This window comes from Pelophylax lessonae (genome assembly GCF_965119305.1).
Source record: "Pelophylax lessonae genome assembly, chromosome: 2".
NCBI classification, from domain to species: Eukaryota; Metazoa; Chordata; class Amphibia; order Anura; family Ranidae; genus Pelophylax; species Pelophylax lessonae.
In genome coordinates this window covers 559602718-559629322 of record NC_138769.1, presented here as the reverse complement: position 1 = coordinate 559629322, position 26605 = coordinate 559602718, and the positions used below count along the sequence as shown (strand labels likewise).

The 26605-nt window shown below is 50.7% G+C and overlaps 1 protein-coding gene across 1 annotated transcript in view; it reads left to right on the top strand.

The window, feature by feature from the left end:
* Positions 1-22920: 22920 nt before the first annotated feature.
* Positions 22921-26605, top strand: part of CD63 (CD63 molecule) — a 63343-nt gene continuing 59658 nt past the window's right edge. Inside the window, exons 1-2 of the mRNA XM_082246896.1 lie at positions 22921-23040; positions 23134-23212. Of these exons, the coding sequence (XP_082103022.1) occupies positions 23147-23212 (66 nt within the window). The 5' untranslated portion in view covers positions 22921-23040; positions 23134-23146. The remainder of the gene's footprint in view (positions 23041-23133; positions 23213-26605) is intronic.

Below are 26605 nucleotides of genomic sequence, written 5' to 3'. Positions count from 1 at the left end.
CACAGAGAGAACAGGGGAAAAAGCTTAAGGATATTACTGCACTGCTGAACTGTTTATGAACTACACCACCCAGCAGGCCATTCGCTCCAGGGGAGAATTGTGGGAGAGACTATAAATAGATCTACTGAACAGGCGCACGCTCTCTTGCTTCCCGGGATCCATCGTGTGTGCATCGGCCCACCGCAGAGAGAGAGGACTGTAGCCTACTGCACACTACCCAGCTGTCTACAAACTCAGCCCAGGTGGGGCAGATGACACTTGGTACGTCGGGGACATCCCTGCAGCATTGCTGATCGAGTTGGAGTCAGCGGGACTCACGAAAACAGCAGAGCGCAGCCATCTCAATGTCTCACAGCGTAGAGAGTTGCCGTTGCCTGTTCTTCCAGAACTCATAAGTGGGACATCAGGATTGGTGAGAGAGCACCGGCTCAAAGCCCAGTTACCCAATTTCTACAGTTTCGCTGAAACACTGAACACAGTCACTCTACACTTGGATCCGTTAGTGGATCATCATAAATCAGAACCAGCTACCTTTCATTGCCTGTTTCACATTGCGCTACACTGGGGAATCATTTGTTCTTTGAGCTCCAACTGCTGGTGAAGATAACGGCAAGGCCTTGCATTCTGAATATTGCAACATCATTGCTTTTAAAGGGGACACATTACTGGTATCTAGATTTCCTCACCTCTCATTAGGATACAGGTACTATAGGCCGGCATGGGGTATTTCTCATAGCAATTTATAGCTTTCTGAGACATTCACTCACTTACTGTAGGATACAGTGTATATTGGTGTATTTACTTGTTACTATAACTGGTTATTAACTGTTCTTTAGTGTTATTTCAACTGAGCCTTCTTCTTGAGTAAAGCAAAACTAAAGAGTTAAAACCGATCTGCATTGTGTCAGTGTGTCATTTAAAGGTATACACAACATGTCTGAACCTAGAGTGTCAGGAGGGTTGGATGGTTTACAGGGTCAAGGCGGCACAGCAGAACATACAACTACAAGCAACCCCCAAGGGGGCAGTGCTACATGTACTGTATGAAGTAACAATACTACTTTTTTTTTTTTTTTGGTTGAAAATGTAATCTTTATTTGCATAAAAGATATACAAAAAACAATACTTTGAAGTAACAAAAAGCCCAATACACGCGAGTAGAAATTCGGCCGGGAAATTTCGTCCGACGACCGATCTGCCGATTTTCGGCTTGTTAGTATGGTGCTTCCGACAACCGATTCCGACTTTTCGGCCGAAAAAATCCTGGTGTGCAGGCTATATAATTTTTGTCGACCGTCAAAACACGTCCGATTTTCGTCTCACTAGTACAGATTTAGATGGGGAAAAATCTTATGAGCAAGACTAGGCATGCTCAGAGATGAAAGAACACAAAGAAAGCAATCCAACACATGACATCACTTCTGAAGTAGAATTCTGTAGTGCGGGAAAATTCGTGTGCAGTCTAGAGCACATTCCAACCAACAGACACCACTCTGGACAAAAGACGGACGACCGGTCGGCGGAAATTCGTTGCGTGTGTACGAGGCTTAAGAAACTCCTCCTGTGATGGTGGAGGGATGGTGATTACTGTTTACCTCCACCATCACAGTAGAAAACTCTCAATTGCTGAGCTCAGCTCTACTGTGTCAGGGTCGAAAAAGGTAGGAGGTTTGAGTCAGAGAAAGAGCTCACTCAGTAAAAGCTGGGAGTCTCATAGCAACATCCTAGCAACAAGGACAGATGGAATGATGGCATTTCTGGGTGTTTCTCAACCAGGCTTCAGGAGGTAAATGACCTACACCTACAGCCAAGGATTTTTTAAACTTTGATCAGAGCTACATAGTTTGTTTTTATCTACAGATACCCTTTGTCTGCATAGATCATTTTTAAATGTGTTCAAATTGGATCAATCTAAGTATGCATGTGTCATACATGTGGGACTGCTGATGAAGCAGAGAATCGCTGTAGTAGCTGCCGCTACTAAAGTTATTGCCGCTGTCTTCTGGGTCCTGTGCTGAGTGGAAGTCCCACTGCATAATGAATACAGGAGGTCTTTTTGACCCACAACAAAAATAAAAGGTGCCGCTCAAGGCTCCACCAGGTCCTCTTGCATGACAAACTGCTAGGAGTGCTGACAAGGACAGAGCTTTTCCCAGCTTGAAACATCCAGTAGATAAAAGAAGTCCTAAAAGTCAAACGTTACAGCAAAATCCTGTGAGGTGGTGTATGACAAACTCAGCCTGGGCTCCAACCAAGCCACACCACCAATGAGTTTCACTCTGCCCCAGCACTTAATCATGAATAAAGAGGATGTAAACCCTCACATATATCCAGTGAAGTGAATAGCCTGAGATGATACACAGAGATGAAACAAATCTCCATACATAAGTGTTATTTGTATATCTGCTCTCTTTAGCTTTCTACACTGTTTAGAAAGTTAACATTGTGTTAGAATTTCTTCTTCCTGTTCCAGCACTGGGTGTGGAGTCTTGGCATAAACTGTGTGACAGCTGATTGGAGAAAAGGCACACCCCCCCCTCCACATAGGCAGGGGGAAGGAAGAAACATGCAGAGCTGTGCTGTGAATAGACCAGCTCTCTATTAATATATCTCTATTCACTCACCCTACACAAATTTCAAGTTGCTTTAATCTCCTGTGTCAGAGAACTTGTCAGAAGTTATCATGCTGATAACCCGAGAAATGGAGCAGCAGAAAGTCATGGGTGTTAGTGCTTTGGAGAGAGAAAAGTAAACACTACAGATACATGTGCACAGGTCAAATTTCATGACTGGGGTTTACATCCACTTTAAGCTCTAGTGTGTCATGAAAGGCGTGGGAATGTAGCCTGGTTGGAGCCAGGCTGAGGCTGCCATACACTATCTCACAGGATTTTGCTGTGATGTGCGACTTTTAGGACTTCCTTTCCCTACAGGAGGTCACTTGGTGTGTTTACCTAGGATGGTCTAGTGCTCGGAAGTCCTGTTAATTTTATGATTTGTGGATTTATTCATAGTGGGTGAATGAGTGCTGTATACAGTGGAAGATGGTTCATTCCCAATAGGATTGAGCTCAGGCGTGTTCAGGTACTAATCATAATCTGTCTGAATTATCCCACCAGGATGCTGTCACTGTGGACCATCAATTAAAAGTGCCCTGCAGCTGCATGTGTACCAGGAATGTGTATATGCCTGGTTGTGTGGTAGGGAGGAATGCCTTGGCCGCTGATTATTGGCGGTCCGCAATGACCGCTTCCTGGCGGGATAGCACAGACGAGTTCAGACTAGTAAACAAACATGCCTGAGAATATCTGTGATTCCCAGTCATGTTAGAACAGGAAGGGGCCATCCCCAAACTGTTCCCACAAAGTTTGGAGCATGAAATTGTCCAAAATGTCTTGGTATGCTGACGTCTTAAAGAGGAAGTAAACCCTCCTCTACAACTTGTACCTATAGGTAAGCCTATGATAAGGCTTACCTATAGGTACTGTAAATATCTCCTAAACATGTACCATTTAGGAGATATTTACCTTACATGCAGCCAGTGACGTCACTGGCGCATGCGCTCTGAAGGAACGGCCGCTCGTGCCGTTCCTTCAGAGTCTCGTGCCGTGACTGTCGGCTCTCGCGCGCGGGAGTGACGTCACCGCGGCTCCGGCCAATCAGATGGCCGAATGCCGCGATCCCGGAAGACGGGCGACTGGACATGTCGCCCGTCATAAAGGTGAGTGAGCGGCACGGCGGGGGCTCGTTCTAAGGTAAGTATTGCATAATGAGCTAGTATGCGATGCATACTAGCTCATTATGTCTTTCTCTTGCAGGGTGAAAAAAAAAATGCACGGGTTTACAACCTCTTTAAGAGTTCCCTTCACTGGAACTAAGGGGCCAAGCCCAACCACTGAAAAACAACCCCACACCATAATCCCTTCTCCACCAAATGATTTGGACCAGTGCATAAAGCAAAGTCCATAAAGACATGGATGAGTGAGTTTGGGGTGGAAGAACTTCACTGGCCTGCACAGAGTCCTGACCTCAATCTGACAGAACTTTGGGATGAATTACTTTGAGCAAGACCTTTCTCCAACATCAGTTCCTGACCTCACAAATTTTCTTCTGGAAGAATGGTCAAACATTCCCATAGACACACTCCTAAACCTTGTGGACAGCCTTCCTAGAAGAGTTGAAGCTGTTATAGCTGCAAAGGGTGGGCCAACTCAATATTGAACCCTACAGACTAAGACTGGGATGCCATGAAAGTTCATGTACATGTAAAGGCAGGCATCCCAATACTTTCAACAATATAGTATATGTGCCACTGCCATACCTATAGGTCCACTGTGGAAGAAGAGATTCACTGTAGTAGGTGCTGCTACTACAGTGATTATCCCTGTCTTCTGAGCCACGTGCCCCTCCCCTGCTGCATAGTAACCTCATTGGGTTGCTTGCTCTGCATGGACACCATTCACAGAACGCCTTGTAATTTTCTTAATGAATACAAGGAGTTTCTTACTGGATGAGGTAGAGGGGTAGGGTGATGATGTTACCATCTCTAGAAAAAGCTTTGTTTTAAAAAATACAAGATATTCTATAGTGCTTATGTCAAGTGGGCAGCCTCCTGTTGTTACTATACAGAAGGGACATGAGACCTGGAAGTTAATGGCAAGTACTGTAATAGCAGTAACTACTACAGTGATTCCCAGCTTCCAGAGTGGTCCCTCAGGTATGGCACATGCACTGATCAGCCATAACATTATGGCTACACACCATAACCCACTGAGGCATGAACTCCACTGGACTTCTGGAGGTATCTGGCACCAAGCCGTCAGATCCTTTAAATCCTGTAAATTGTGAGGTGGGGCCTCCATGGATTAGACTTGTTTTTCCAGCACATCTTACAGATGCTCAATTGGATTTGGAAAATTTGGAGCTCAAGTCCACACCCCAAACTCGTTATTGTGTTCCTCAGACTATTCTTTCATTTATCAGACCAGGTTACCCTATTGGCCCAGTTCTGATGCTCATGCGCCCATTGTAGCCACTTTTTGCTGTGGCTACAGGTCGCCATGGGCACCCTGACCAGTCAACGGCTACACAGCCCCATACGCAAAAAACGACGTTGCCCTGTGTGTTTTGACATCTTTCGATTGGAACCAGTATTAAAGCAGAACTATAGGCACATTTTTTTTTTATTTTTGTATAGAGCAAGGGAGGTTTTTTTTTTGCCATATCTATCCCATTGCACAGATTTTACTTCACTTCCTGTCCCATAGCCAAACAGGAAGTGAGAGGGAATCCCTGCAAGTTAAGGAAATTCCTTGGGGACCTCCAGGTCCCCAGAACTAGTGTCCTCATTGGAAAATTTCCCCTCTATTACTTTTCTGGGGACAACCTAAAATTTGGGGATTTTGTTTTACTTTCACTTTCAGCCTGCGTTCACACTTGTGGGAATTAGGGATGCCACCTAATCCCTTTAATTCAGGACACATATTAACCACTTCTGGACCGGAAGGATTTGCCCCCTTAATGACCAGGCCATATTTTGTGATTCGGCACTGCGTTAATTTAACGGACAATTGCGCGGTCGTGCGACGCTGTACCCAAATTATATAGATGTTCTTTTTTTTCCCACAAATAGAGCTTTCTTTTGATGGTATTTGATCACCTGTGCGATTTTTATTTTTTGCGCTATAAGCAAAAAAAGAGCGACAATTCCGAAAAAAAAAAACAATAATTTTCACTTTCTGCTATATAACATTCCCAAAAAAAAAACATTTAAAAATCAAATTTTTTTAACATTCTAGGCCAATTTGTTTTCTGCTACATATTTTTGGTAGAAAAAATCGCAATAAGCGTATTTTGATTGGTTTGCGCAAAAGCTATCGCATCTACTATTTATGGAAAATATTTATGTCATTTTTATTGTTTTTTTTTTTTTTTTTACTAGTAATGGTGGTTATCTGTATTTTTCTGCGGGACTGCGACATTGCGGCGGACTGATCGGACCCCTAACTGACATTTTTGACACTTTTGGGGGGGACCAGTGACATTACTAAAGTAATCAGTGCTAAAAATATGCACTGTTACTGTAATAATGACAATGGCAGGAAAGGGGTTAACACTGTGGGTGATCAAGGGGTTAAATGTGAGCCTAGGGGAGCAGCTTCGGCTGGTGCTCAAAATTTTTGGGGGGCGCAAACAGAAAAATGTAATAGGCATTGCTTTGCGGCAAAATAAACCTTGTAAAAAATTGCGTGACTTTGAGGTCCCAAAAGTGTGAAAGGGGCCTTCAGTAATTAAGGTATAGTGTGCCCCCTTTCAATGCAGAGAGACCAGCGTGCCCCTTTTCAATGCAGAGAGACCAGCGTGCCCCCTTCTTAACAGTGACCAGCATACATGCCCCCTTACAATGCAGTGACCAGTGTACATGCCCCCTTTCAATGCAGTGACCAGCATACATGCCCCCTTCAATGCAGTGACCATCGTACATGCCCCCTTTCAATGTAGTGACCAGGATACATGCCCCTTTCAATGTAGTGGCCAGCATACATGCCCCCTTCAATGCAGTGACCAGCGTACATGCCCCCTTTCAATGTAGTGACCAGCGTACATGCCCCCTTCAATGCAGTGACCAGCGTACATGCCCCCTTTCAATGTAGTGACCAGTGTACATGCCCCTTTCAATATAGTGACCAGCGTACATGCCCCTTTCAATGTAGTGACCAGCATACATGCCCCTTTCAATGTAGTGACCAGCATACATGCCCCCTTCAATGTAGTGACCAGCGTACATGCCCCCTTCAATGTAGTGACCAGCATACATGCCCCTTTCAATGTAGTGACCAGCATACATGCCCCTTTCAATGTAGTGACCAGCGTACATGCCCCCTTCAATGTAGTGACCAGCGTACATGCCCACTTTCAATGTAGCGACCAGCATACATGCCCCTTTTATTGCAGAGACCAGCGTGTGTGCGTGCCCCCTTCAATGTAGTTTGCCGCCCCCCCCCCCAGACCAGTGCACTTACCTGGAGCCCTGGAGCAGTCCCAGCGTCGGCTTCTCTTCAGTCCCCCGGCGGCGCGTCTCCACGAGTCCTCCGGCTCCCGCCTCCTCCTCGGCCAATGGCATGGGGTTTGCCTTGCGGCCAATCAGGAAGCGCGTATCGGACACGCTCCCTGATTGGCCAGGAGGAGGATCTGTGTGACAATAGCGAATTTTTATTCGCTATTGTCACACAATGGGTGGGCTCAGGACGCACTGCTCTGCGCCCCAGGTCCACCCTTTGCATCGCCCTATTAGAGCCTCTGGCTCTAATCAGGTGATGCCAAAAAAAAAAGCCCCATTGAACTCCATGCGGCCGGTGCCCCTGCATGTAGATTAGGGGGCCGGACGCATGGATGGGGGGGGATGCGGCGCCCCTGCGCCCCCAACGAACCGGCCACCACTGTAGGGGAGTGATTCTAACTGTATGGGGGGTTGGGCTTTTGAAATGATCACAGAGACCTGTGATCCTATATGGAAGGATCACAAGCATTTTGTGATAATTCCAGAGAGAAGAACAGTCAGATGTGTTTACAACAGCTGACCGTCCTTCTCTCTTAGCGGAGAGCGATCGCGGCTGGCAGGTGGCAATTGGAGCCGCTTGCCCGTGCATCGGAGTCCCCGCTGACGGGTGGGGGAGGGAGCGTGCCGGCGGCGGCGGCATGCGCTCGCCCTCTAGCTGCAGGACGTGTACCTACGTCGGTTCGCGCAGGAGGGACTGCCTGCTGCAGTAAAACTGCGGCGGGCATTCCGGAAGCGGTTAATCACACAGGTTCTGTGTCTAATATGATTCACATAAGGCATTAAGTGGGTTTAATCAATCACAGAACCTGTGTAATTAATGTAAGTCCTGGTTTAAAGGGATGAGGTGGCAGCCCCTACTGCGAACATAGACATCGCTTGTGATTCACACCACATTGCTGTGCAGATCACATGCGATGTCTGTGCGATGCGAATTCAGCCATACATATACATGGCTGAACTCGCATCGCATTTGCATGAAAATGCTGCAGGACTCTTTTTTTTGACCAGCACTGGAATCAGATCGCATGGGTGTTCACAGCTATGTGATTCGATTCCTGCACCATTTGACAGTTTGCACTGCGATCTGCAAATCGATCTGGGGGTATCATTAACTATGTATTGACGCCCGCAGCGGTTTGCATAGGGCAGTGGGAACTGTCTGCGAGAGACGTGATGGGGAAACCCACACAGGAATCATGCTGGTTCCTGCATTGTATATGTGTGAACCCAGCCCTAATGATAATGATAAACAGCACAATTCGAGAGGTTAAATATATCCTTGATGGGGGCACAGACAGCAAAAAAAAAAAAAACTGACAGGGGTTCTAATCTCTACTCCATCCAAAACAGAAAAAATAAATAAAAGTTATACTTGAACTTTTTCAGCAATTTGAGCTATAGTAGCTATACTATTGGATTGGACTACAAGCCTTTGCCCCCACATGCATCAATGAGCCTTGGATGCCTTTTGCATGACCCTGTCACCAGTTCTCCTTCCATGGATTACTGTAGACTAGGAACATCCCACAAGAGCTGCAGTTTTGGAGTTGCTCTGACCCAGTCATGTAGCCATTACAATTAGGCCCTTGTCATCAGGGTCTGATAATTTGTCATGCTGTGTTGACTTTTTAAGTCTAAACCAGGCAAATTACTTTTTATGGGTATTGTCAGTGTTTCCATATTGTGTTTATACTGTTTAACCACTTAAGCCCCGGAGGATTTGGCTGCTAAAAGACCAGGGGGTTTTTTGCGATTTTTTACTGTGTGACTTTAACGGACAATTGTGCGGCCGTGCGACGCTGTACCTAAACGAATTTGACGTCCTTTTTTTCCCACAAACAGAACTTTCTTTTGGTGGTATTTGATCACCTGTGCGATTTTTTGATCATGCGCTATAAACAAAAAAAGAGCGTAAATTTTGCAAAAATAACACTATTTTTCACATTTTTTTATATGAAATTCCCCCCAAAAAAATGTAAAAATCAAAATTTTTTAACATTTTCGGCCAATTTGTTTTATGCTTCATATGTTTGGTAAAAAAAAATCGCAAAAAGCGTATTTTGATTGGTTTTCGCAAAAGTTATCGCGTTTACTAACAAAGGGAAAGATTTTTGTCATTTTTGGTGTTTTTTTTTTTAACGAGTAATGGCGGCGATCTGCGATTTTTTTTTTCGGTACTGCGACATTGCGGCGGACAGATCGGACCCTTGACTGACATTTTTGACAGTTTTGGGGGTACCAGTGACATTACTGCAGTAATCAGTGCTATACATATGCACTGTTACTGCAAAAATGACACTGGCAGGGAAGGGGTTAACTGTATTGGACAGGGAGGGGTTAAGTGTGTCCTAGGGGCGTGCTTCTAACTGTATAGGGACATGGCTATTGGTGTAAAAACAAAGATCAACAGTCCTACATAGTAGAACCGTCTGATCTTCATTTTTACACCAGGGAGAATGACGGGCGGCTTGTTTACATAAGCCGCTCCGCCTTTCTCCCTTCACCGGAGCGATCGCAGTGTGACCGGTGGACATCGGGTCCGCCGGTCACACGCACTGACTTGTCAGTGAACGAGCCGCGGTGGGCGCGCGCCTGCCCGCAATTGGCTCGCAAGTCAGTGACAGGCGAGTGACGTACCCATACGTCACTCTGCCTGGCCGGGGCTGACCGCCGCAGTATATAGTCGTGCGGCGGTCGGCAACCGGTTAACCACTTGCCTTCTGTGCACTTAAACCCCCTTCCCATCCAGACCAATTTTTAGCTTTCAGTGCTCTCACACTTTGAATGACAATTGCGCGGTCATGCTACACTGTACCCATATGAAATTTTTATCATTTTTTTTCACACTTTCTTTTGGTGGTATTTAATCATCTCTGGGTTTTTTATTTTCTACAAAAAAAAAAAGAAAAAAGACAGAAATTTTTGAAAAAAAAAAACGTTTTTCTTATTTTCTGCGAGTAAATTTTGAAAATAAATACATTTTTCTCCTTCACTGATGTGCGCTGATGAGGCGGCACTGATGGGCACTGATAGGCTGCACTAATGGGCACTGATGAGGTGGCACTTATGAGCACTGATGAGGTGGCACTTATGGGCACTGATGAGGTGGCACTGATGAGGAGGTACTAATATGCTGCACTGATGAGCACTGATAGGCGGCACTGATAGGCTGCACTGATGAGCACTGATAGGCGGCACTGCTGGGCACTGAGAGGTGGCACTGCTGGGCACTGCTGGGCACTGAGAGGTGGCACTGCTGGGCACTGAGAGGTGGCACTGACGGGCGGCACTGATGGGCACTGACAGGCGGCACTAATGGGCACTAACAGGCGGCACTGATGGGCACCAGCGGGTGGCACTGATTGACACTGACGGGTGGCACTGATGAGCACTGATGGGCGGCACTGATGGGCAGCACCATCAGTGCCCACACTCAGTGCCCATGGTGCTGCCAGTCAGTGCTCAGCAGTGCCTAGATGAGCAGGCACTGATGGGCACTGACTGGCAGCACTATGGGCACTGATTGTGGGCACTGATGGGGGGCACTGATGGCGGGCAATGTGGGCATTGATGGTGTGCAGTTAGTGTGTTTAGTGTACCTTTGTTGTAATCAGGGCACTGGTGATCAGTGCCCTGATTAAATTTTTCTTTGTCCCCGACGGCTGATCGGCTCTCTCCTTCCTCACACTGCAGGCTCTGTGTGAGGAAGGAGCGCTGGCGATGAGAGATGATCTCATATGTTTACATATGAGATCATCTCTCATTGGACGGTCCGATCACGTGGTAAATGGCCGCTGTGATTGGCCATTCACCACGATCTGTGATCGGCTGTGTCCAAGGGACACGGCCGACACAGATTTTCCCCGATGCGCGCTCTGGGGAGCCTGTGTCTGGGAGGCCGTGTAAAGACGGCCTCCCCAAAATGTGAGTCCGCGCTGCAGCCGTACTTCGGCTACAGCGCGGATGGGAGGTAGTTAACCACTTGCCTATTGGCCACTTCTACCCCCTTCCTGCTAGGCCAATTTTCATCTTTCAGCACTGTTGTACTTTAAATGACAATTGCGCAGTCATGCAACACTGTACCCATATGACATGTTCATCATTTTTGTTATACACAAATAGAGCTTTCTTTTGGTTGTATTTAAAGGAGATGTACAGCCAACGCTCATTTGGCTGTACATCTATGGGTCACAGGAGTGCAGTTTGTTCTGCACTTCTGTGACCCGTTTTCAGCAGAGAGTGGGCTGAAGTCCGCTCTCTTCTGACATCATAGAAGTCGGTCCAGGCTCTGCGTCATCACGCCCACTGAGTCGGTATCCGCCAGGTTCCTAGACCAACACCCGACTCAGACTCTCAGCGAGCCACTTCTGACATCATAGAAGTCGGTCCAGGCTCTGCGTCATCACGCCCATGGAGTCGGTATCCACCAGGTTCCTAGACCAACACCCGACTCAGACTCTCAGCGAGCCTCTTCTGACATCATAGAAGTCGGTCCAGGCTCTGTGTCATCACGCCCATGGAGTCGGGATCCGCCAGGTTCCTAGACCAACACCCGGCTCAGCCTCTCAGTGAGCCTCTTCTGACATCACAAAGTCGGTCTAGGCTCTGCGTCATCACGCCCATGGAGTCGGGATCCTCCAGGTTCCTAGACCAACACCCGGCTCAGAGTCTCAGCGAGCCTCTTCTGACATTATAGAAGTCGGTCCAGGCTCTGCGTCATCACACCCACGGAGTCGGGATCCACCAGGTTCCTAGACCAACACCCGGCTCGGCCCCTCAGAGAGCCTCTTCTGACATCATAGAAGTCGGTCCAGGCTCTGCATCATCACGCCCATGGAGCCAGGGTCCTCCAGGTTCCTAGACCAACACCCGGCTCAGAGTCTCAGCGAGCCTCTTCTGACATCATAGAAGTCGGTCCAGGCTCTGCGTCATCACGCCCACGGAGTCGGGATCCGCCAGGTGCCTAGACCGCCCCCGCGGCTCAGCCTCTCAGCGAGCCACTGAGAGCCTGAGCCAGCCACTCCCCACCCTTCCACAGCCCAGCGCTCCAGTAATAGGAGGGGGCAGAGCAGAGAGCTGCTTACTGACAGTTACCAGCTCTCTGCTTGGGTAGACGTCAGAACCGAGCAATCAGCAGTGTTTGACTGCTCAGTTCTCAGTGCCGAGGTGCTGGGGAACAGATGCTGCATCCACCTAAGTAAGTAAAATTCTCAAAAATTAAATAAAAACCATACTTCTCTTTTAATCCCCACTGTTTTTTTTTTTTTTTTTTTTGCTAAACAAACAAAAAAAGCTAAACATTTTCTAAAAAAAATGTTTTTCTTAGTTTCTGTTATAAAATTTAGCAAACAGGTAATTTTTCTCCTATACTAATGTGTGCTGAAGTTGCTGCTGCACTGATGGACACTAAAAGGCAGCACTGATGGACAGTGATAGGCTGCACTGATGAGGTGGCACTGATTGGCAGCACTAATGGACACTGAATGACAGCACTCATCGGCAGCAATGATGGGCACTGGCTGGCTATGATAGGCAACAATGATGGGCACTGATAGGCTGCACTGGTAAGGCGGCACTGATAAGCAGCACAGATGGGCACTGATAAGAGGGCACTGATTGGCAGCACTGATGGGCACTTATCGACAGCACTGATTGGCAGAAATGATGGGAACTGATAGACAGCATTGATGGGCACTGTTGGGGGCTGCACTGATTATCAGGACATTGATGATCAGTGCCCTGATTATCAGTGCAGATGTCCTCTTTTACACTGGCTAGTTACAGGCTCTCTCCTCTTCTCTCCTTACGCTGTAACGGGCAAGTGCGTTTGTATTGTGATCAGCTGTGATTGGACACAATATTAAGGAAAATAGTGCAGCGCTAAAAATGTGTGAGTAAATGTGCATGAAGTAAAACGTGAACAATCAAACCAAAATGCAAAAAATCAAAGTCCAGAATGTCCATAAAGTGTAAACTGTGACTTGAAAAAGGTGTTGACTCCAGCATGTGAAATAACTGCAACAAACGATAAATCCCACACCAAAGGAATAAAGGAATGAAGATGTGCTCACCAGATGGTATGGACCCAAAGTACTGTACAGCAAATGGGTCATACACGCTGTATATGTAGATGTCCTCGGTACCGAATAGGCAGGAACCTCAGCAGCGTCTCTGGATCATAGGTGGTGATGAATATCTTCCAGACCGGTCCGCACGGGAATGCCTAGGAGTCCCCACTCATGGGATTGTGGAGAGGGATAGACCAAAAGGACACCATAGCATAATACCGTATGGGCAATTTATTGGAAGATAAAGGAATACGCTTACAATTTCACAGGTGGTAAGAAGCATTCAGAAAAGATAGGCACTCATGATACTCCTAAAGCGTTTCCTTAAAAATAACATCCTCAAAGGAATTAGCCTTTTCTGAATGCTTCTTACCACCTGTGAAATTGTAAGTGTATTCCTTTATCCTCCAATAAATTGCCCATACGGTATTATGCTATGGTGTCCTTTTGGTCTATCCCTCTCCACAATCCCATGAGTGGGGACTCCTAGGCATTCCCGTGCGGACCGGTTTGGAAGATATTCATCACCACCTGTGATCCAGAGACGCTGCTGAGGTTCCTGCCTATTCGGTACCGAGGACATCTACATATACAGCGTGTATGACCCATTTGCTGTACAGTACTTTGGGTCCATACCATCTGGTGAGCACATCTTCATTCCTTTGGTGTGGGATTTATTGTTTGTTGCAGTTATTTCCCATGCTGGAGACAACACCTTTTTCAATACACAGTTTACACTTTATGGACGTTTTGGACTTTGATTTTTTGCATTTTGGTTTGATTGTTCACGTTTTACTTCGTGCACATTTACTCACACATTTTTAGCACTGCACTATTTTCCTTAATATTTTGATCACCATCACTGTCGGTTGGAGTCAGGCCCGGACTGGCCATAGGGCAGATCGGGCATATGCCCGGTGGGCCGAACAGTGCATGTCACTTCCGTGACCACCCCGACTTCCTCCGAGTCCCAAAGCAGCTGCTCGCTTGCCGCTGGCCTCTCCGCGGCCGATTCCGCAGAGAGGGCCGCGGCCGCATATTCTTCTTCTGGCCAGCCGGGTATGTATGTCCTAGGCCAGTCCCCACTCCCCACTGAGCAGCCGGGCTGATGCTGAGCCCAGCGCCGCTTACTGCGGCCGGCTCCGAGTCCGCAGCCATCCAGCCAGCTCAGGAGGGGTGGACCGTCCATGCAATTGGAAATGAGGGGTCAGGTGACTCGTGACTGAAGGGGGTGGAGCTAGAGGGGACCCCTTCTGAGTTCTGCTTTGTCGGGAAGCGGGAAGGAACAGCGACTCACTTTGCAGCACCAGCGCCGCACCACCCAAGGCCTGCCCTGCAAGGTAAGTGAAGTGACCACCCCTCAGCACTGCTACTAACCTCCCCTCAGCACTGCCACTAACCCCCACCCCACAGCATTGCCACTGACCACCCCCCTCAGCACTGCTACTGACCCCCCCTCAGCACTGCCACTAACCCCCACCCCACAGCACTGCCACTGACCACCCCCCTCAGCACTGCTACTGACCCCCCCCCCCCCCCCTCAGCACTGCCACTAACCCCCACCCCACAGCACTGCCACTGATTCCTCCCCCCTCAGCACTGACACTGATCCGATTCCCCCCAGCACTGCCACTGATCCAATCCCCCCCCCAGCCCTGTCACTGATCCGATTCCCCCCGGGCCCTGTCACTGATCTGATTCCTCCCCAGGCCCTGTCACTGATCCGATTCCCCCCGGGCCCTGTCACTGATCCGATTCCCCCTGGGCCCTGTCACTGATCCGATTCCCCCCTGGGCCCTGTCACTGATCCGATTCCCCCCTGGGCCCTGTCACTGATTCGATCCCCAGCCCTGTCACTGATCCGATCCCCCTACCCCAGCCCTGTCACTCATCTGATCCCCTCCCAACCCTGTCACTGATCCGATCCCCTCCCAGCCCTGTCACTGATCTGATTCCCCCCAGCCCTGTCACTGATCCAATCCCTCCCAGCCCTGTCACTGATCCGATTCCCCCCCCCAGCCCTGTCACTGATCCGATTCCCCCCCCCCCAGCCCTGTCACTGATCTGACCCCCCGCCCTGTCACTGATCCAATCCCCCCCAGCCCTGTCACTGATCCAATCCCCCCCTCCTAGCCCTGTCGCTGTCACTGATCCCATTCCCCCCAGTCCTGTCACTGATCCCATCTCCCCAACCCTGTCACTGATCCGATCACCCCAGCACTGCCACTGATCCCCCCAGCACTGTCATTGATTCCCCCCCCAGCACTGCCACTGATCCCCCCAGTACTGTCATTGACCCCCAGCCCCCAGCACTGCCACTGATCCCCCCAGTACTGTCATTGACCCCCAGCACTGCCACTGATCGCCCCAGTACTGTCATTGATCCCCCCCAGCCCTGTCACTGATCCGATCCCCCTACCCCCGCCCTGTCACTCATCTGATCCCCTCCCAGCCCTGTCACTGATCCGATCCCCTCCCAGCCCTGTCACTAATCTGATTCCCCCCAGCCCTGTCACTGATCCAATCCCCTCCCAGCCCTGTCACTGATCCAATTCCCCCCAGCCCTGTCACTGATCCGATTCCCCCCCCCCCAGCCCTGTCACTGATCCGATCCCCCCCCCAGCCCTGTCACTGATCTGACCCCCCCCGCCCTGTCACTGATCCAATCCCCCCCAGCCCTGTCACTGATCCAATCCCCCCCTCCTAGCCCTGTCGCTGTCACTGATCCCATCCCCCCCAGTCCTGTCACTGATCCCATCTCCCCAACCCTGTCACTGATCCGATCACCCCAGCACTGCCACTGATCCCCCCAGCACTGTCATTGATTCCCCCCCCAGCACTGCCACTGATCCCCCCAGTACTGTCATTGACCCCCAGCCCCCAGCACTGCCACTGATCCCCCCAGTACTGTCATTGACCCCCAGCACTGCCACTGATCCCCCCAGTACTGTCATTGACCCCCAGCACTGCCACTGATCGCCCCAGTACTGTCATTGATCCCCCCCAGCCCTGTCACTGATCCGATCCCCCTACCCCCGCCCTGTCACTCATCTGATCCCCTCCCAGCCCTGTCACTGATCCGATCCCCTCCCAGCCCTGTCACTGATCCAATCCCCTCCCAGCCCTGTCACTGATCCAATTCCCCCCAGCCCTGTCACTGATCCGATTCCCCCCCCCCCCAGCCCTGTCACTGATCCGATCCCCCCCCCAGCCCTGTCACTGATCTGACCCCCCCCGCCCTGTCACTGATCCAATCCCCCCCAGCCCTGTCACTGATCCAATCCCCCCCTCCTAGCCCTGTCGCTGTCACTGATCCCATCCCCCCCAGTCCTGTCACTGATCCCATCTCCCCAACCCTGTCACTGATCCGATCACCCCAGCACTGCCAATGATCCCCACAGTACTGTCATTGACCCCCCCAGCACTGCCACTGATCCCCCCAGTACTGTCATTGACCCCCAGCCCCCAGCACTGCCACTGATCGCCCCAGTACTGTCATTGATCCCCCCCAGTACTGATCCAATCCCTCCCCAGCTCTATCACTAATCCAATCCCCCCCCCAGCCCTGTCACTGATCCGACCCCCCCCCTAGCCCTGTCACTGATCCGATCCCCCTACCCCAGCCCTGTCACTGATCCGAACCCCCCCCAGCCCTGTCACTGATCCGATCCCCTCCCAGCCCTGTCACTGATCTGATTCCCTCCCAGCCCTGTCACTGATCCGATCCCTCCCTCCCAGCCCTGTCACTGATCCCCTCCCAGCCCTGTCACTGATCCGATCCCTCCCTCCCAGCCCTGTCACTGATCCGATCCCTCCCTCCGAGCCCTGTCACTGATCCGATCCCCTCCGAGCCCTGTCACTGATCCGATCCCTCCCCTCCCTCCCAGACCTGTCACTGATCCGATTCCCCCCCCCAGCCCTGTCACTGATTCGATCACCCCCCCCAGCCCTGTCACTGATCCAATCCCCCCCAGCCATGTCCCTGATCCGATCCCCCCCAGCCCTGTCACTGATCGGACCCCCCCCCCCAGCCCTGTCACTGATCAGACCCCCCCAGCCCTGTCACTGATCCGACCCCCCCCCAGCCCTGTCACTGATCCGAGCCCCCCAGCCCTGTCACTGATCCGATTCCCCCCAGCCCTGTCACTGATCCGATCCCCAGCACTGTCACTGATCTGATCCCCCCAGCACTGTCACTGATCCCCCCAGCACTGTCACTGATCTGATCCCCCCAGCACTGCCACTGACCCCCCCCAACACTGTCACTGATCCCATCCCTCCACCCAGCATGACCACTGATGCCACCCACCACCAGCACTGCCACTCATCCCATCCCCTCCATGCTACCACTCCTCCCCTCCCTCCATGCTGCCATTCCTCCCCTCCTTCCACACTGACACTACTCCCCTTTCCTCCCTCCCTCCCTCCATGCTGCCTCCCTCCACACGTCCTCCCCTCCACGCTGCCACTCCTCCCCTCCGTCCACACTGACAGTACTCCCCTTTCCTCCCTCCATGCTGCTCCCTCCACACTGCCTCCCCTCCCTCCACGCTGCCACTCCTCCCCCCCTCCACGTTGCCACTCCTCCCATCCCTTGCTCCACGCTGCCACTCCTCCCATCCCCTCGCTCGAAGCTGCCACTCCTCCCATCCCCTCGCTCCATGCTGCCATGCCTCCCATCCCCTCGCTCCACGCTGCCACTCCTCCCATCCCCTTGCTCCATGCTGCCATGCCTCCCATCCCCTCGCTCCACGCTGCCACTCCTCCCATCCCCTCCCTCCACGCTGCCACTTCTCCTATATCCCCCCTCTACATTGCCACTTTTCCCATCCCCTCCCTTCATGCTGCCACTCTTCCCATCCCCTCCCTCCATGCTGCCACTCTTCCCATCCCCTCCCTCCAAGCTGCCACTCGTCCCATCCCCTCCCTCCAAGCTGCCACTCCTCCCATCCCCTCCCTCCATGCTGCCACTCTTCCCATCCCCTCCCTCCATGCTGCCACTCCTCCCATCCCCTCCCTTCACTCTGCCACTCCTCCCATCCCCTCCCTCCACGCTGCCACTTCTCCCATCCCCTCCCTTTCACGCTGTCACTCATCCCATTCCCTCCCTCCATGCTGCCACTCATCCCACTCCCCAAGCACTGCCACTGATCCCATTCAATTCCCCCAAGCACTGCCACTCATCTCGTCCCCCCGCACAGCCACTGATTCCACCTTCCACATATTGTCACTCATCCTATCCCCACACTGCCACTTATTCCATCCTCCCTCCACACTGATCACATCCAATCCCCCCGACATACATTACACCCCCCCAGTACTGCCACTGACTCCATCCCCCCAGTACTGCCACTGACTCCATCCCCCCCAGCACTGCCACTGACTCCATCCCCCCAGCACTGCCACTGACTCCATCCCCCCAGCACTGCTCCATCCCCTCAGCACTGATACTGATTCCATCCCCCCACTGACTCCATCCCCTTAGCACTGCTACTGATACCATCCCCCCAGCACTGCTACTGATTCCATCCCCCCAGCACTGCCACTGATTCCATCCCCCCCAGTACTGCCACTGACTCCATCCCCCCCAGCACTGCCACTGACTCCATCCCCCCAGCACTGCCACTGACTCCATCCCCCCAGCACTGCTCCATCCCCTCAGCACTGATACTGATTCCATCCCCCCACTGACTCCATCCCCTTAGCACTGCTACTGATACCATCCCCCCAGCACTGCCACTGATTCCATCCCCCCCAGCACTGCCACTGATTCCATCCCCCCCAGCACTGCCACTGATTCCATCCTCCCCAGCACTGCCACTGATTCCATCCCCCCCAGTACTGCCACTGATTCCACCCCCCCCCCCCCCAGCACTGCCACTGATTCCATCCCCCCAGCACTGCCACTCAATTCACACCCCCCCTCCCCAACACTGCCACTCAATTCACACCCCCTTCCCAGCACTGCCACTTAATTCATACCCCCTCCCCCTCCCTCAGAACTGCCACTCATTCCTCACCCCCTCCCCAGCACTGCCACTCAATTCACCCCGCCCCCCAGTACTGCCACTGATTACACCTCCCCCCTCCCCAGCCCCCAGCCACCAATGGGTTAGTGCTAAAGATGTGCAGTAACCTCTAGCAATCAGTGAGCAGTGACTGTAGAAGTCATTATTTGTAATTTGGTTTAAATAAAAAAAAAAAAAAGGCTGCTCAGTCTAAAATACCCGGGCCTATTTTTTGTCCCAGTCCGGGCCTGGTTGGAGTGTTAGCAGCTTTATATTGTGTTTTACTTTACAGATTAGTTTTAAGTTAGCGCAGTTTATTCACATATTTTCCATGTGATTGGACACAGCCAATCACATGGTAAAGACCTGCTGTCATTTGTTCTTTACCCCGATAAGTACTGTGCTGTACCCTAGGGACACAGCTCACCACAATCACCGCACTGTGCGCCCCTCACAGCTAGAATGGGAGGACATCATATGACGCCCCCCCCAGAACTAGAGTGCAGTGGCGTAGCATGGGTTGTCAGCGCCCGGGGCAAGGTAAGTAATTTGCGCCCCCTACACAAACCTACTAGACCATTACACAGACCACTACACTGACCTAGCTGACCACTACAGAGACCTACCTTATTCCTACACTGACCTACCTGATTACTATACTGACACCTACACTGACCTACCTGACCACTACAGAGACCTACCTTATTCCTACACTGACCTACCTGATTACTATACTGACACCTACACAGACCTACTTGACCACTACACAGATCTACCTGATTACTGTACTGACATCTACACTGACCTACCTGACCACTACAGAGACCTACCTGATTCCTACACTAACCTACCTGATTTCTATACTGACACCTACAGAGACCTATCTGACACATATCTACCTGATTCCTGCACTAACAGACATGATCACTACACTGACCTACCTAATTACTATACTGACCCCTATACTGACATTCCTGATTCCTACACTGACCTACCTGACACCTTCACTGACCCCCCTACACTGACCCCACTACACTGACACCTTCACTGACCCCCCCTACAATGAACCCCATACACTGACCCCCCTTCACTGACCCCCCTACACTGATCCCCCATACACTTACACCTACACTGACCCCCCTACACTGACCCCCCCATACACTGACACCTACACTGACCCCCCCCTACATTGACCCCCCCAAAACACTGACACCTACACTGACCCCCCTACAGTGACACCTTGACTGACCCCCCCCATATACTGACACCCCCTATCCTGACACCTACATTGACCCTGCCATACACTCACACCTACATTGACCCCCCCTACACTGACACATACACTGACACCCCCCTACGCTGACTCCCCCCTTCACTGATTCCCCCCTACGCTGACTCCCCCTCCCCCCATGCTGACCCCCCCTCTACATTCCCACATACACTTACTCCCCTAATGACCCCCCTACACTGACCCAGACACTGACCCCCCCCCATACACTGACCCCCCCTATACTGACACCGACACTGACTCCCCCCTACACTGACACCTACACTAACCCCCCCTACACTGACACATACACTGACCCCCCATACACTGACCCCCCCTTACATTTCCACATACACTGACCCCCCCCCATACACTGACACCTACACTGACCTCTCCATACACTGACACCTATACTGACACCCCTACACTGACCTCCCCATACACTGACACCTTTACTGACGCCCCCTATACTGACCCCCCCCCCCACACTGACCCCTCTACATTCCCACATACACTGACCCCAGTACACTAACCCCCCTACACTGACACATACACTGACCCCCCCTACATTTCCACATACACTGACCCCCTACATTGACACCCCGTACACTGACCCCCACATACACTGACACCTATACTGACCCCCCCCCATACACTGGCCCCTACACTGACCCCCCCCTCCCTAAATTTCCACATACACTGACCCCCCCCTCTACACTGACACCTATACTGACACCCCCTACACTTACCCCCTCCCATGTCAACTTCTCTGGGCCCCCGGGGGTAGGCAGCACATCACTTACCTTGTTCTGTGTCCAAACACTGGTGGGGAGAGACAGCGCCCGGACACAGAGCATCTTCACCCACGACCAGCCCCGCCCCTGGCCGCACGTGACTCCTTCAGCGGTCCGCCGCTCATCCTGCACAGTCAGTCACGGAGCCAAGAGGAGGAGTGCGGGAGTGTGGGCGGGCGGGCCGCTGGACACTATGATCCTACAGATGGCGGGCGTGGGATGCGCCCCCCTAAATGCTGCGCCCGGTGCCAGTGGCCCCCCCAGCACCCCCCACCCTACGCCACTGCTAGAGTGGTCCCCCCAGCCATCATTTGACTATATTAGTTGTCTCCATTTTTGGAAGCAGTTGTCATTTTTCAGGTTGTCAGTCAGTGGCGGCCGGTGTATTGAGGGCGCAGGGGCGCCGCCCCCCCATCCATGGGTCCGGCCCCCTCATCTGCATGCAGGGCGCCGGACGCATGGAGCTTAATGGGTTTTTTTTTTTTAAATCACCTGGTTAGAGCCAGAGGCTCTAATAGGGTGATGCAAAGGGTGGAGACGGGGCGCAGAGCAATGCGCCCCGAGCCCACCCATTGTGTGACAATAGCGAATGAAAATTCACTATTGTCACACCGATCCTCCTCCTGGCCAATCATTAAGCACGTCCGATACGCGCTTCCTGATTGGCCACAAGGCAAACCCCATGCCATTGGCCGAGGAGGAGGCGGGAGCGGGAGTACTGGAGGAGACGCACCACTGGGGGACACAGTGAGGAGAAGGCGACGCCGGGACTGAAGAGAAGCCGCCGCCGGGACTGAAGAGAAGCCGCCGCCGCTCCAGGGCTCCAGGTAAGTGCACTGGTCTCGGGGGGGGCACACTGCATTGAAGGGGGCACGCACGCACGCTGGTCTCTGCATTGATGGGTGCACGGCACGCTGATCACTGCATTGATGGGGGCATGGCAAGCTGGTCACTGCATTGAAGGGGGTACGGCAAGCTGGTCACTGCATTGATGGGGGCACGGCAAGTTGGTCGCTGCATTGAAGGGGGCACAGCAAGCTGGTCACTGCATTGATGGGGGCACAGCAAGCTGGTCACTGCATTGAAGGGGGCACGGCAAGCTGGTCACTGCATTGATGGGGGGCATGCTGGTCACTGCATTGAATGGGGGCATGCTGTGGTAACTGCATTGAATGGGGGCACGCTGTAGTAACTCTGCATTGAATGGGGGCACGCTGAAGTAACTCTGCATTGATGGGGGCACACTATACTTTGATTACTAAAGACCCCTTTCACACTTTTGTGACCTCAAAGTCATGCAATTTTTTGACGCAAAGCAATGCCTATTCGATTTTTTCTGTTTGCGCCCCCCCAAAATTTTTGAGCACCAGCCGCCACTGTTGTCAGTAAAAACAAATGTGTTCTGTCAGTAAATCTTCCATGTTTATTCAGTAAAAAACGCTGCTGGAGGTTGGTAACACACTGATATCTATACAATCTATAGGTGGAATTCACTTCATCTACAAGCTGAGAGTCAGTGAGATCTCCACATTCCCCCAATTCAAGCAGCTGGCAGGAAGTTATGCTGGGAATGAGCAATCCTTATTCCTCCTGCGAACACACACTATGATTAATATCCCGATCATAGGAGGAGCGGGGCTTCCCAGCACGGGGCCACCCTAGGTACACACGTCAGTGGCAGTGCACTCTCAGCCGGGCGGGTCACATGACCGACGTGCAGTGCGGGGGCGGGAGGGGTGGAGCGCGCTCAGCCTCGCCATAAGTATCAGATCAGTGTGGAGAGCGGACGGTGCTGAGGAGCAACAGTTTGCTGAGAGAGTTTGTTGTAGGTGCGGCCCAGGTGGTAAGTGCGCCTAGTCCGGGGTAATGGCGGGGGTTGTTAGGACTTCATTACTACGCACTTCCTAAGGTGGACTTGTGCTTTATTTGTGTGCAGACAGAGCGGCAGGATGGCGGTGGAGGGAGGAATGAAGTGTGTCAAGTATCTCCTCTTTATCTTCAACTTTATATTTTGGGTAAGTGTCATCCCAACCCCCCACTTTCTTCACAGTCCTTGCCCCCCTCTTTCCTCACGCCCCCCCCCCCCTCACAGTCCTTGCCCCCCTCCCTTTCCTCACAGTCCTTGCCCCCCCCCCCCCCCCACTTTCCTCATAGTCCCTGCCCCCCCCCCCCCCCCCACTTTCCTCATAGTCCCGGCCAGATTGGAGTAAACAGACCACTGATTCCCCTCTACCCCTCATCATCACGTGACCAGCAGCCTGTCCTCTCTGCTCCTCCCTGGGAGATGCTGGCTAATCTACAACATATGTAAGTCTGCTCAGCCTCCCACACCCAGACAGGTATGGAGGAGCGCCTCCAGCAGCTGCTCAGCCTGCCAACGTCACATCGTGTCACCTCCTGCTCATGAAGCCATTCACTTATAGGGCGAACAACTAATTCAGAGTACACTAAATAAACATATAAGGAATTTATATTCTGAGTACACTCGGAGGGGATTCACTCCTGTAATGGCCATATGTGCGTCAACTTCTCCTCCCCTGTCAACGTGTGATTTGATCAAAGCAACCAAATACACAAAACCATCAAATAGTCATTACTTCCCTTCCAATTGACTTTGATCAAACTAAGTGGATCAGGCAGGGTGGCATTGTAATTGTTTTAAATCGATCAGCAGTGCTGAGATACTTTGTTTACAAATCAGATTGAGATTACATGGGGGAAACTGAGGCCATCGATAATATATACAAACAAAAGATTGTTTTTATAATGTATACAAACAATTGTTTTTATAATATATACAAACATAAGATTGTTTTTACTGATCAAAGTTTCCATTCTCTTGTGTGGCATATCGATCAAATTGGTTGCTGCCTATAGAACATTCTTATCGGAACTCAACTGTAAAATCAATCATGTATTGGGGGGGGGGGGGTGTGTGGCTGTTGTTGGATTGGAGCAGATGTGCATGCCTACCAATCAGCTTCTAACTTTTATTTATTTTTTTTCAAAGCTTGACTAAACAAGCTGGTTACTATTTGCATCTGCTCTACAATTTTTCAATAGATTTAAAAACCTTTTATGTATAGCCAGCACCCAGGGTAAGGAGGTAGAACTGCGCTTCCCCTGCTACCTTTTGTGTGATATAGAATGAGCCATACCACCCTGCGCCTATCCTGTCCCCTTTGGCTCCAGCTGCCCATGGTTGGTATGGGAGTATGCACTGCACATGTGTGGCCAGTTGCTTGCTTTCTAGTAGCTAGAAGGTAGTCGGTGATGGTGTAGCTGTCAGAGCACACATACGTTTGCGGATAGCTGGTTGCCAGTCACTGATCTGGAAAGTTTGGTAAGGGGATGCCTGTATCCCACCAGTGTTCCCATGGGGTAACTGCCCACCCCTTGTCCCAGCCCTGTAAATATCCCCTGCATCCTTTAGCCACTCTGGCTTGCCATCTATCTGATATAATTGTGTTGGGTTTTTTTTTTTTTTTTTTTATGGTTGGGTATTACCTTTACATAGCCCTAATAATGCACTGGGCTTTCCCAAAATTAAACGGAATGCAGTCCTGAAAGGTACTGTAACAAATTTTCTGTTAAAATGTTTTAATGCATGGATCCTTAAATGCCTCCAGCTTTTTTTTTTTTTTTTTTTTTGGTGAGAAAACGCAATCCAAAATGGGAGTAACTCCTATCGCCAAATGACACCCTAATAAGTTTCCACATTTTTTTTGCCTGCCTAAGTGTAAACAAGGGGTTGTGACCACTGGCGGAGCGTTCTGCTTTGACACATTTTACAGGCAAATCTGGTTCTTCAGGATGGAACTAAGCCCCGTCCCTTCAGAAGAGATGATCCAAGCTATAGTAGCACTTTACCCCTCTAAATCTGTCCAGCAACTAAAGCAGACTTTCATTCTAAAACAATCCTTTCCATTATTGCCATCCACCCCTCAAAGACCAACTCTGGGAATTAGATAAAATCTATGCTTGCAGTGGTGCTCTGCAAGTGTAGATATTTGCCAGCACACCACAAATCTTCATGTTGAGTCCAGGCAGCTTTATTGAAGTATGAGCACATGCAAAACGTATGTTTTGGAGTCATGCATGACCCCTTTGTCAGGCATGTGGTCTTATTTTAAAGTGATTTGGACTACTTGAAGATCTGTGGGGTCCTTGCATATATCTACACATTTGCATGCAGGCTCCAGTCTCCAGCTGGTGTCTGCTGCGGCACCCAGTATCTTGGAGCCTTTTTCAGGAATGTGTGCGATGGGAATATGGTTACCTGTACGGCAAGGGTTAAATGCTTAAGTCTGGGGTGCAGAAAATTTAGGCTGAATTGCCTACCCTGACTCCCTTTTCTAGGAAATGCCAGAGTTAGGGCAGCCACTCTGCTTCATCATGTACAATGTAGGAGTTTTACCCCAGCATTGTACATGTAGGAGTGCCTTAGAGAGGCTGGTTGCACTGCTGGAGGGAGGTGCAGGATACTAAACCGTGTTCATGCACCTAGTGTGCCTTTGTTTTTCTGGAAGTTGTGCCCCTGCGCCCCCCCCCCCCCCCCATGCCTCCACTCTAGTGTAGGTGAGAATGACATTATCCTGCCTCAACAACCTCCTGGGATATGCACATCAGATATCCCAGGAGGCATCAGAGGCCTAGCCACAGCACTGGAGGTGAACTTTGCAGCACAGTCAGGGCTGACTGTCTCCCTTTGACATGTAGGAGATGGTGGCACAGGATGTGGTGTACCTCTACAGAACAATGCTGGATATATTGGGTGAGTATGTTGAGCATTGAATCAGATGAAGTTTCTCCTTGAGTACCCATTCATAACCAAATCTGTCCTGGTGCTGATCTTTGAACTGCTACCAGTGCATTGAACATGCTTCTGGGTGTGGCTGATGTTTGGTCCCCCTTAAGAGTGCTGATATTCAGCTGGTCTTTACATCCATACCAGGGACATAAGTGACACTGGTGGACTAAAGCATGGGGCTTTCAGGCATTCCTCACTATAGGGCACAGTAGTACCATAGAGGCTGGTGGATCCAAATATAGAGCCTTTTAGACATCTGACATTAGGAGGATTAAATACTGAGGACTCTTCAGCAAGTTTTAGCTTATCAAGAGCATAAAGATGTCAGTTTGACAGCAAGTATTAAACATTTTCTTCATGGGCTGGCCCTAGTTGCGAGTTTTCCTTCTAGGACAGTCTGTTCAATGTACATTGCGTTAAGGCAGCCAATTCACTCTGTATGGGTCCTTCAAGTAGAAATGACCCTCATTGTTTGCCCAACAACGTACAGTCTTTACACTTTTGCTTTGGGGTGGCATTCAGGCTATGCACTGTATTATGTAGAAGCATGAGTACAGCTTTAATCTGTTCTACTTGCATTCGCTTGCTTTGATTAAAA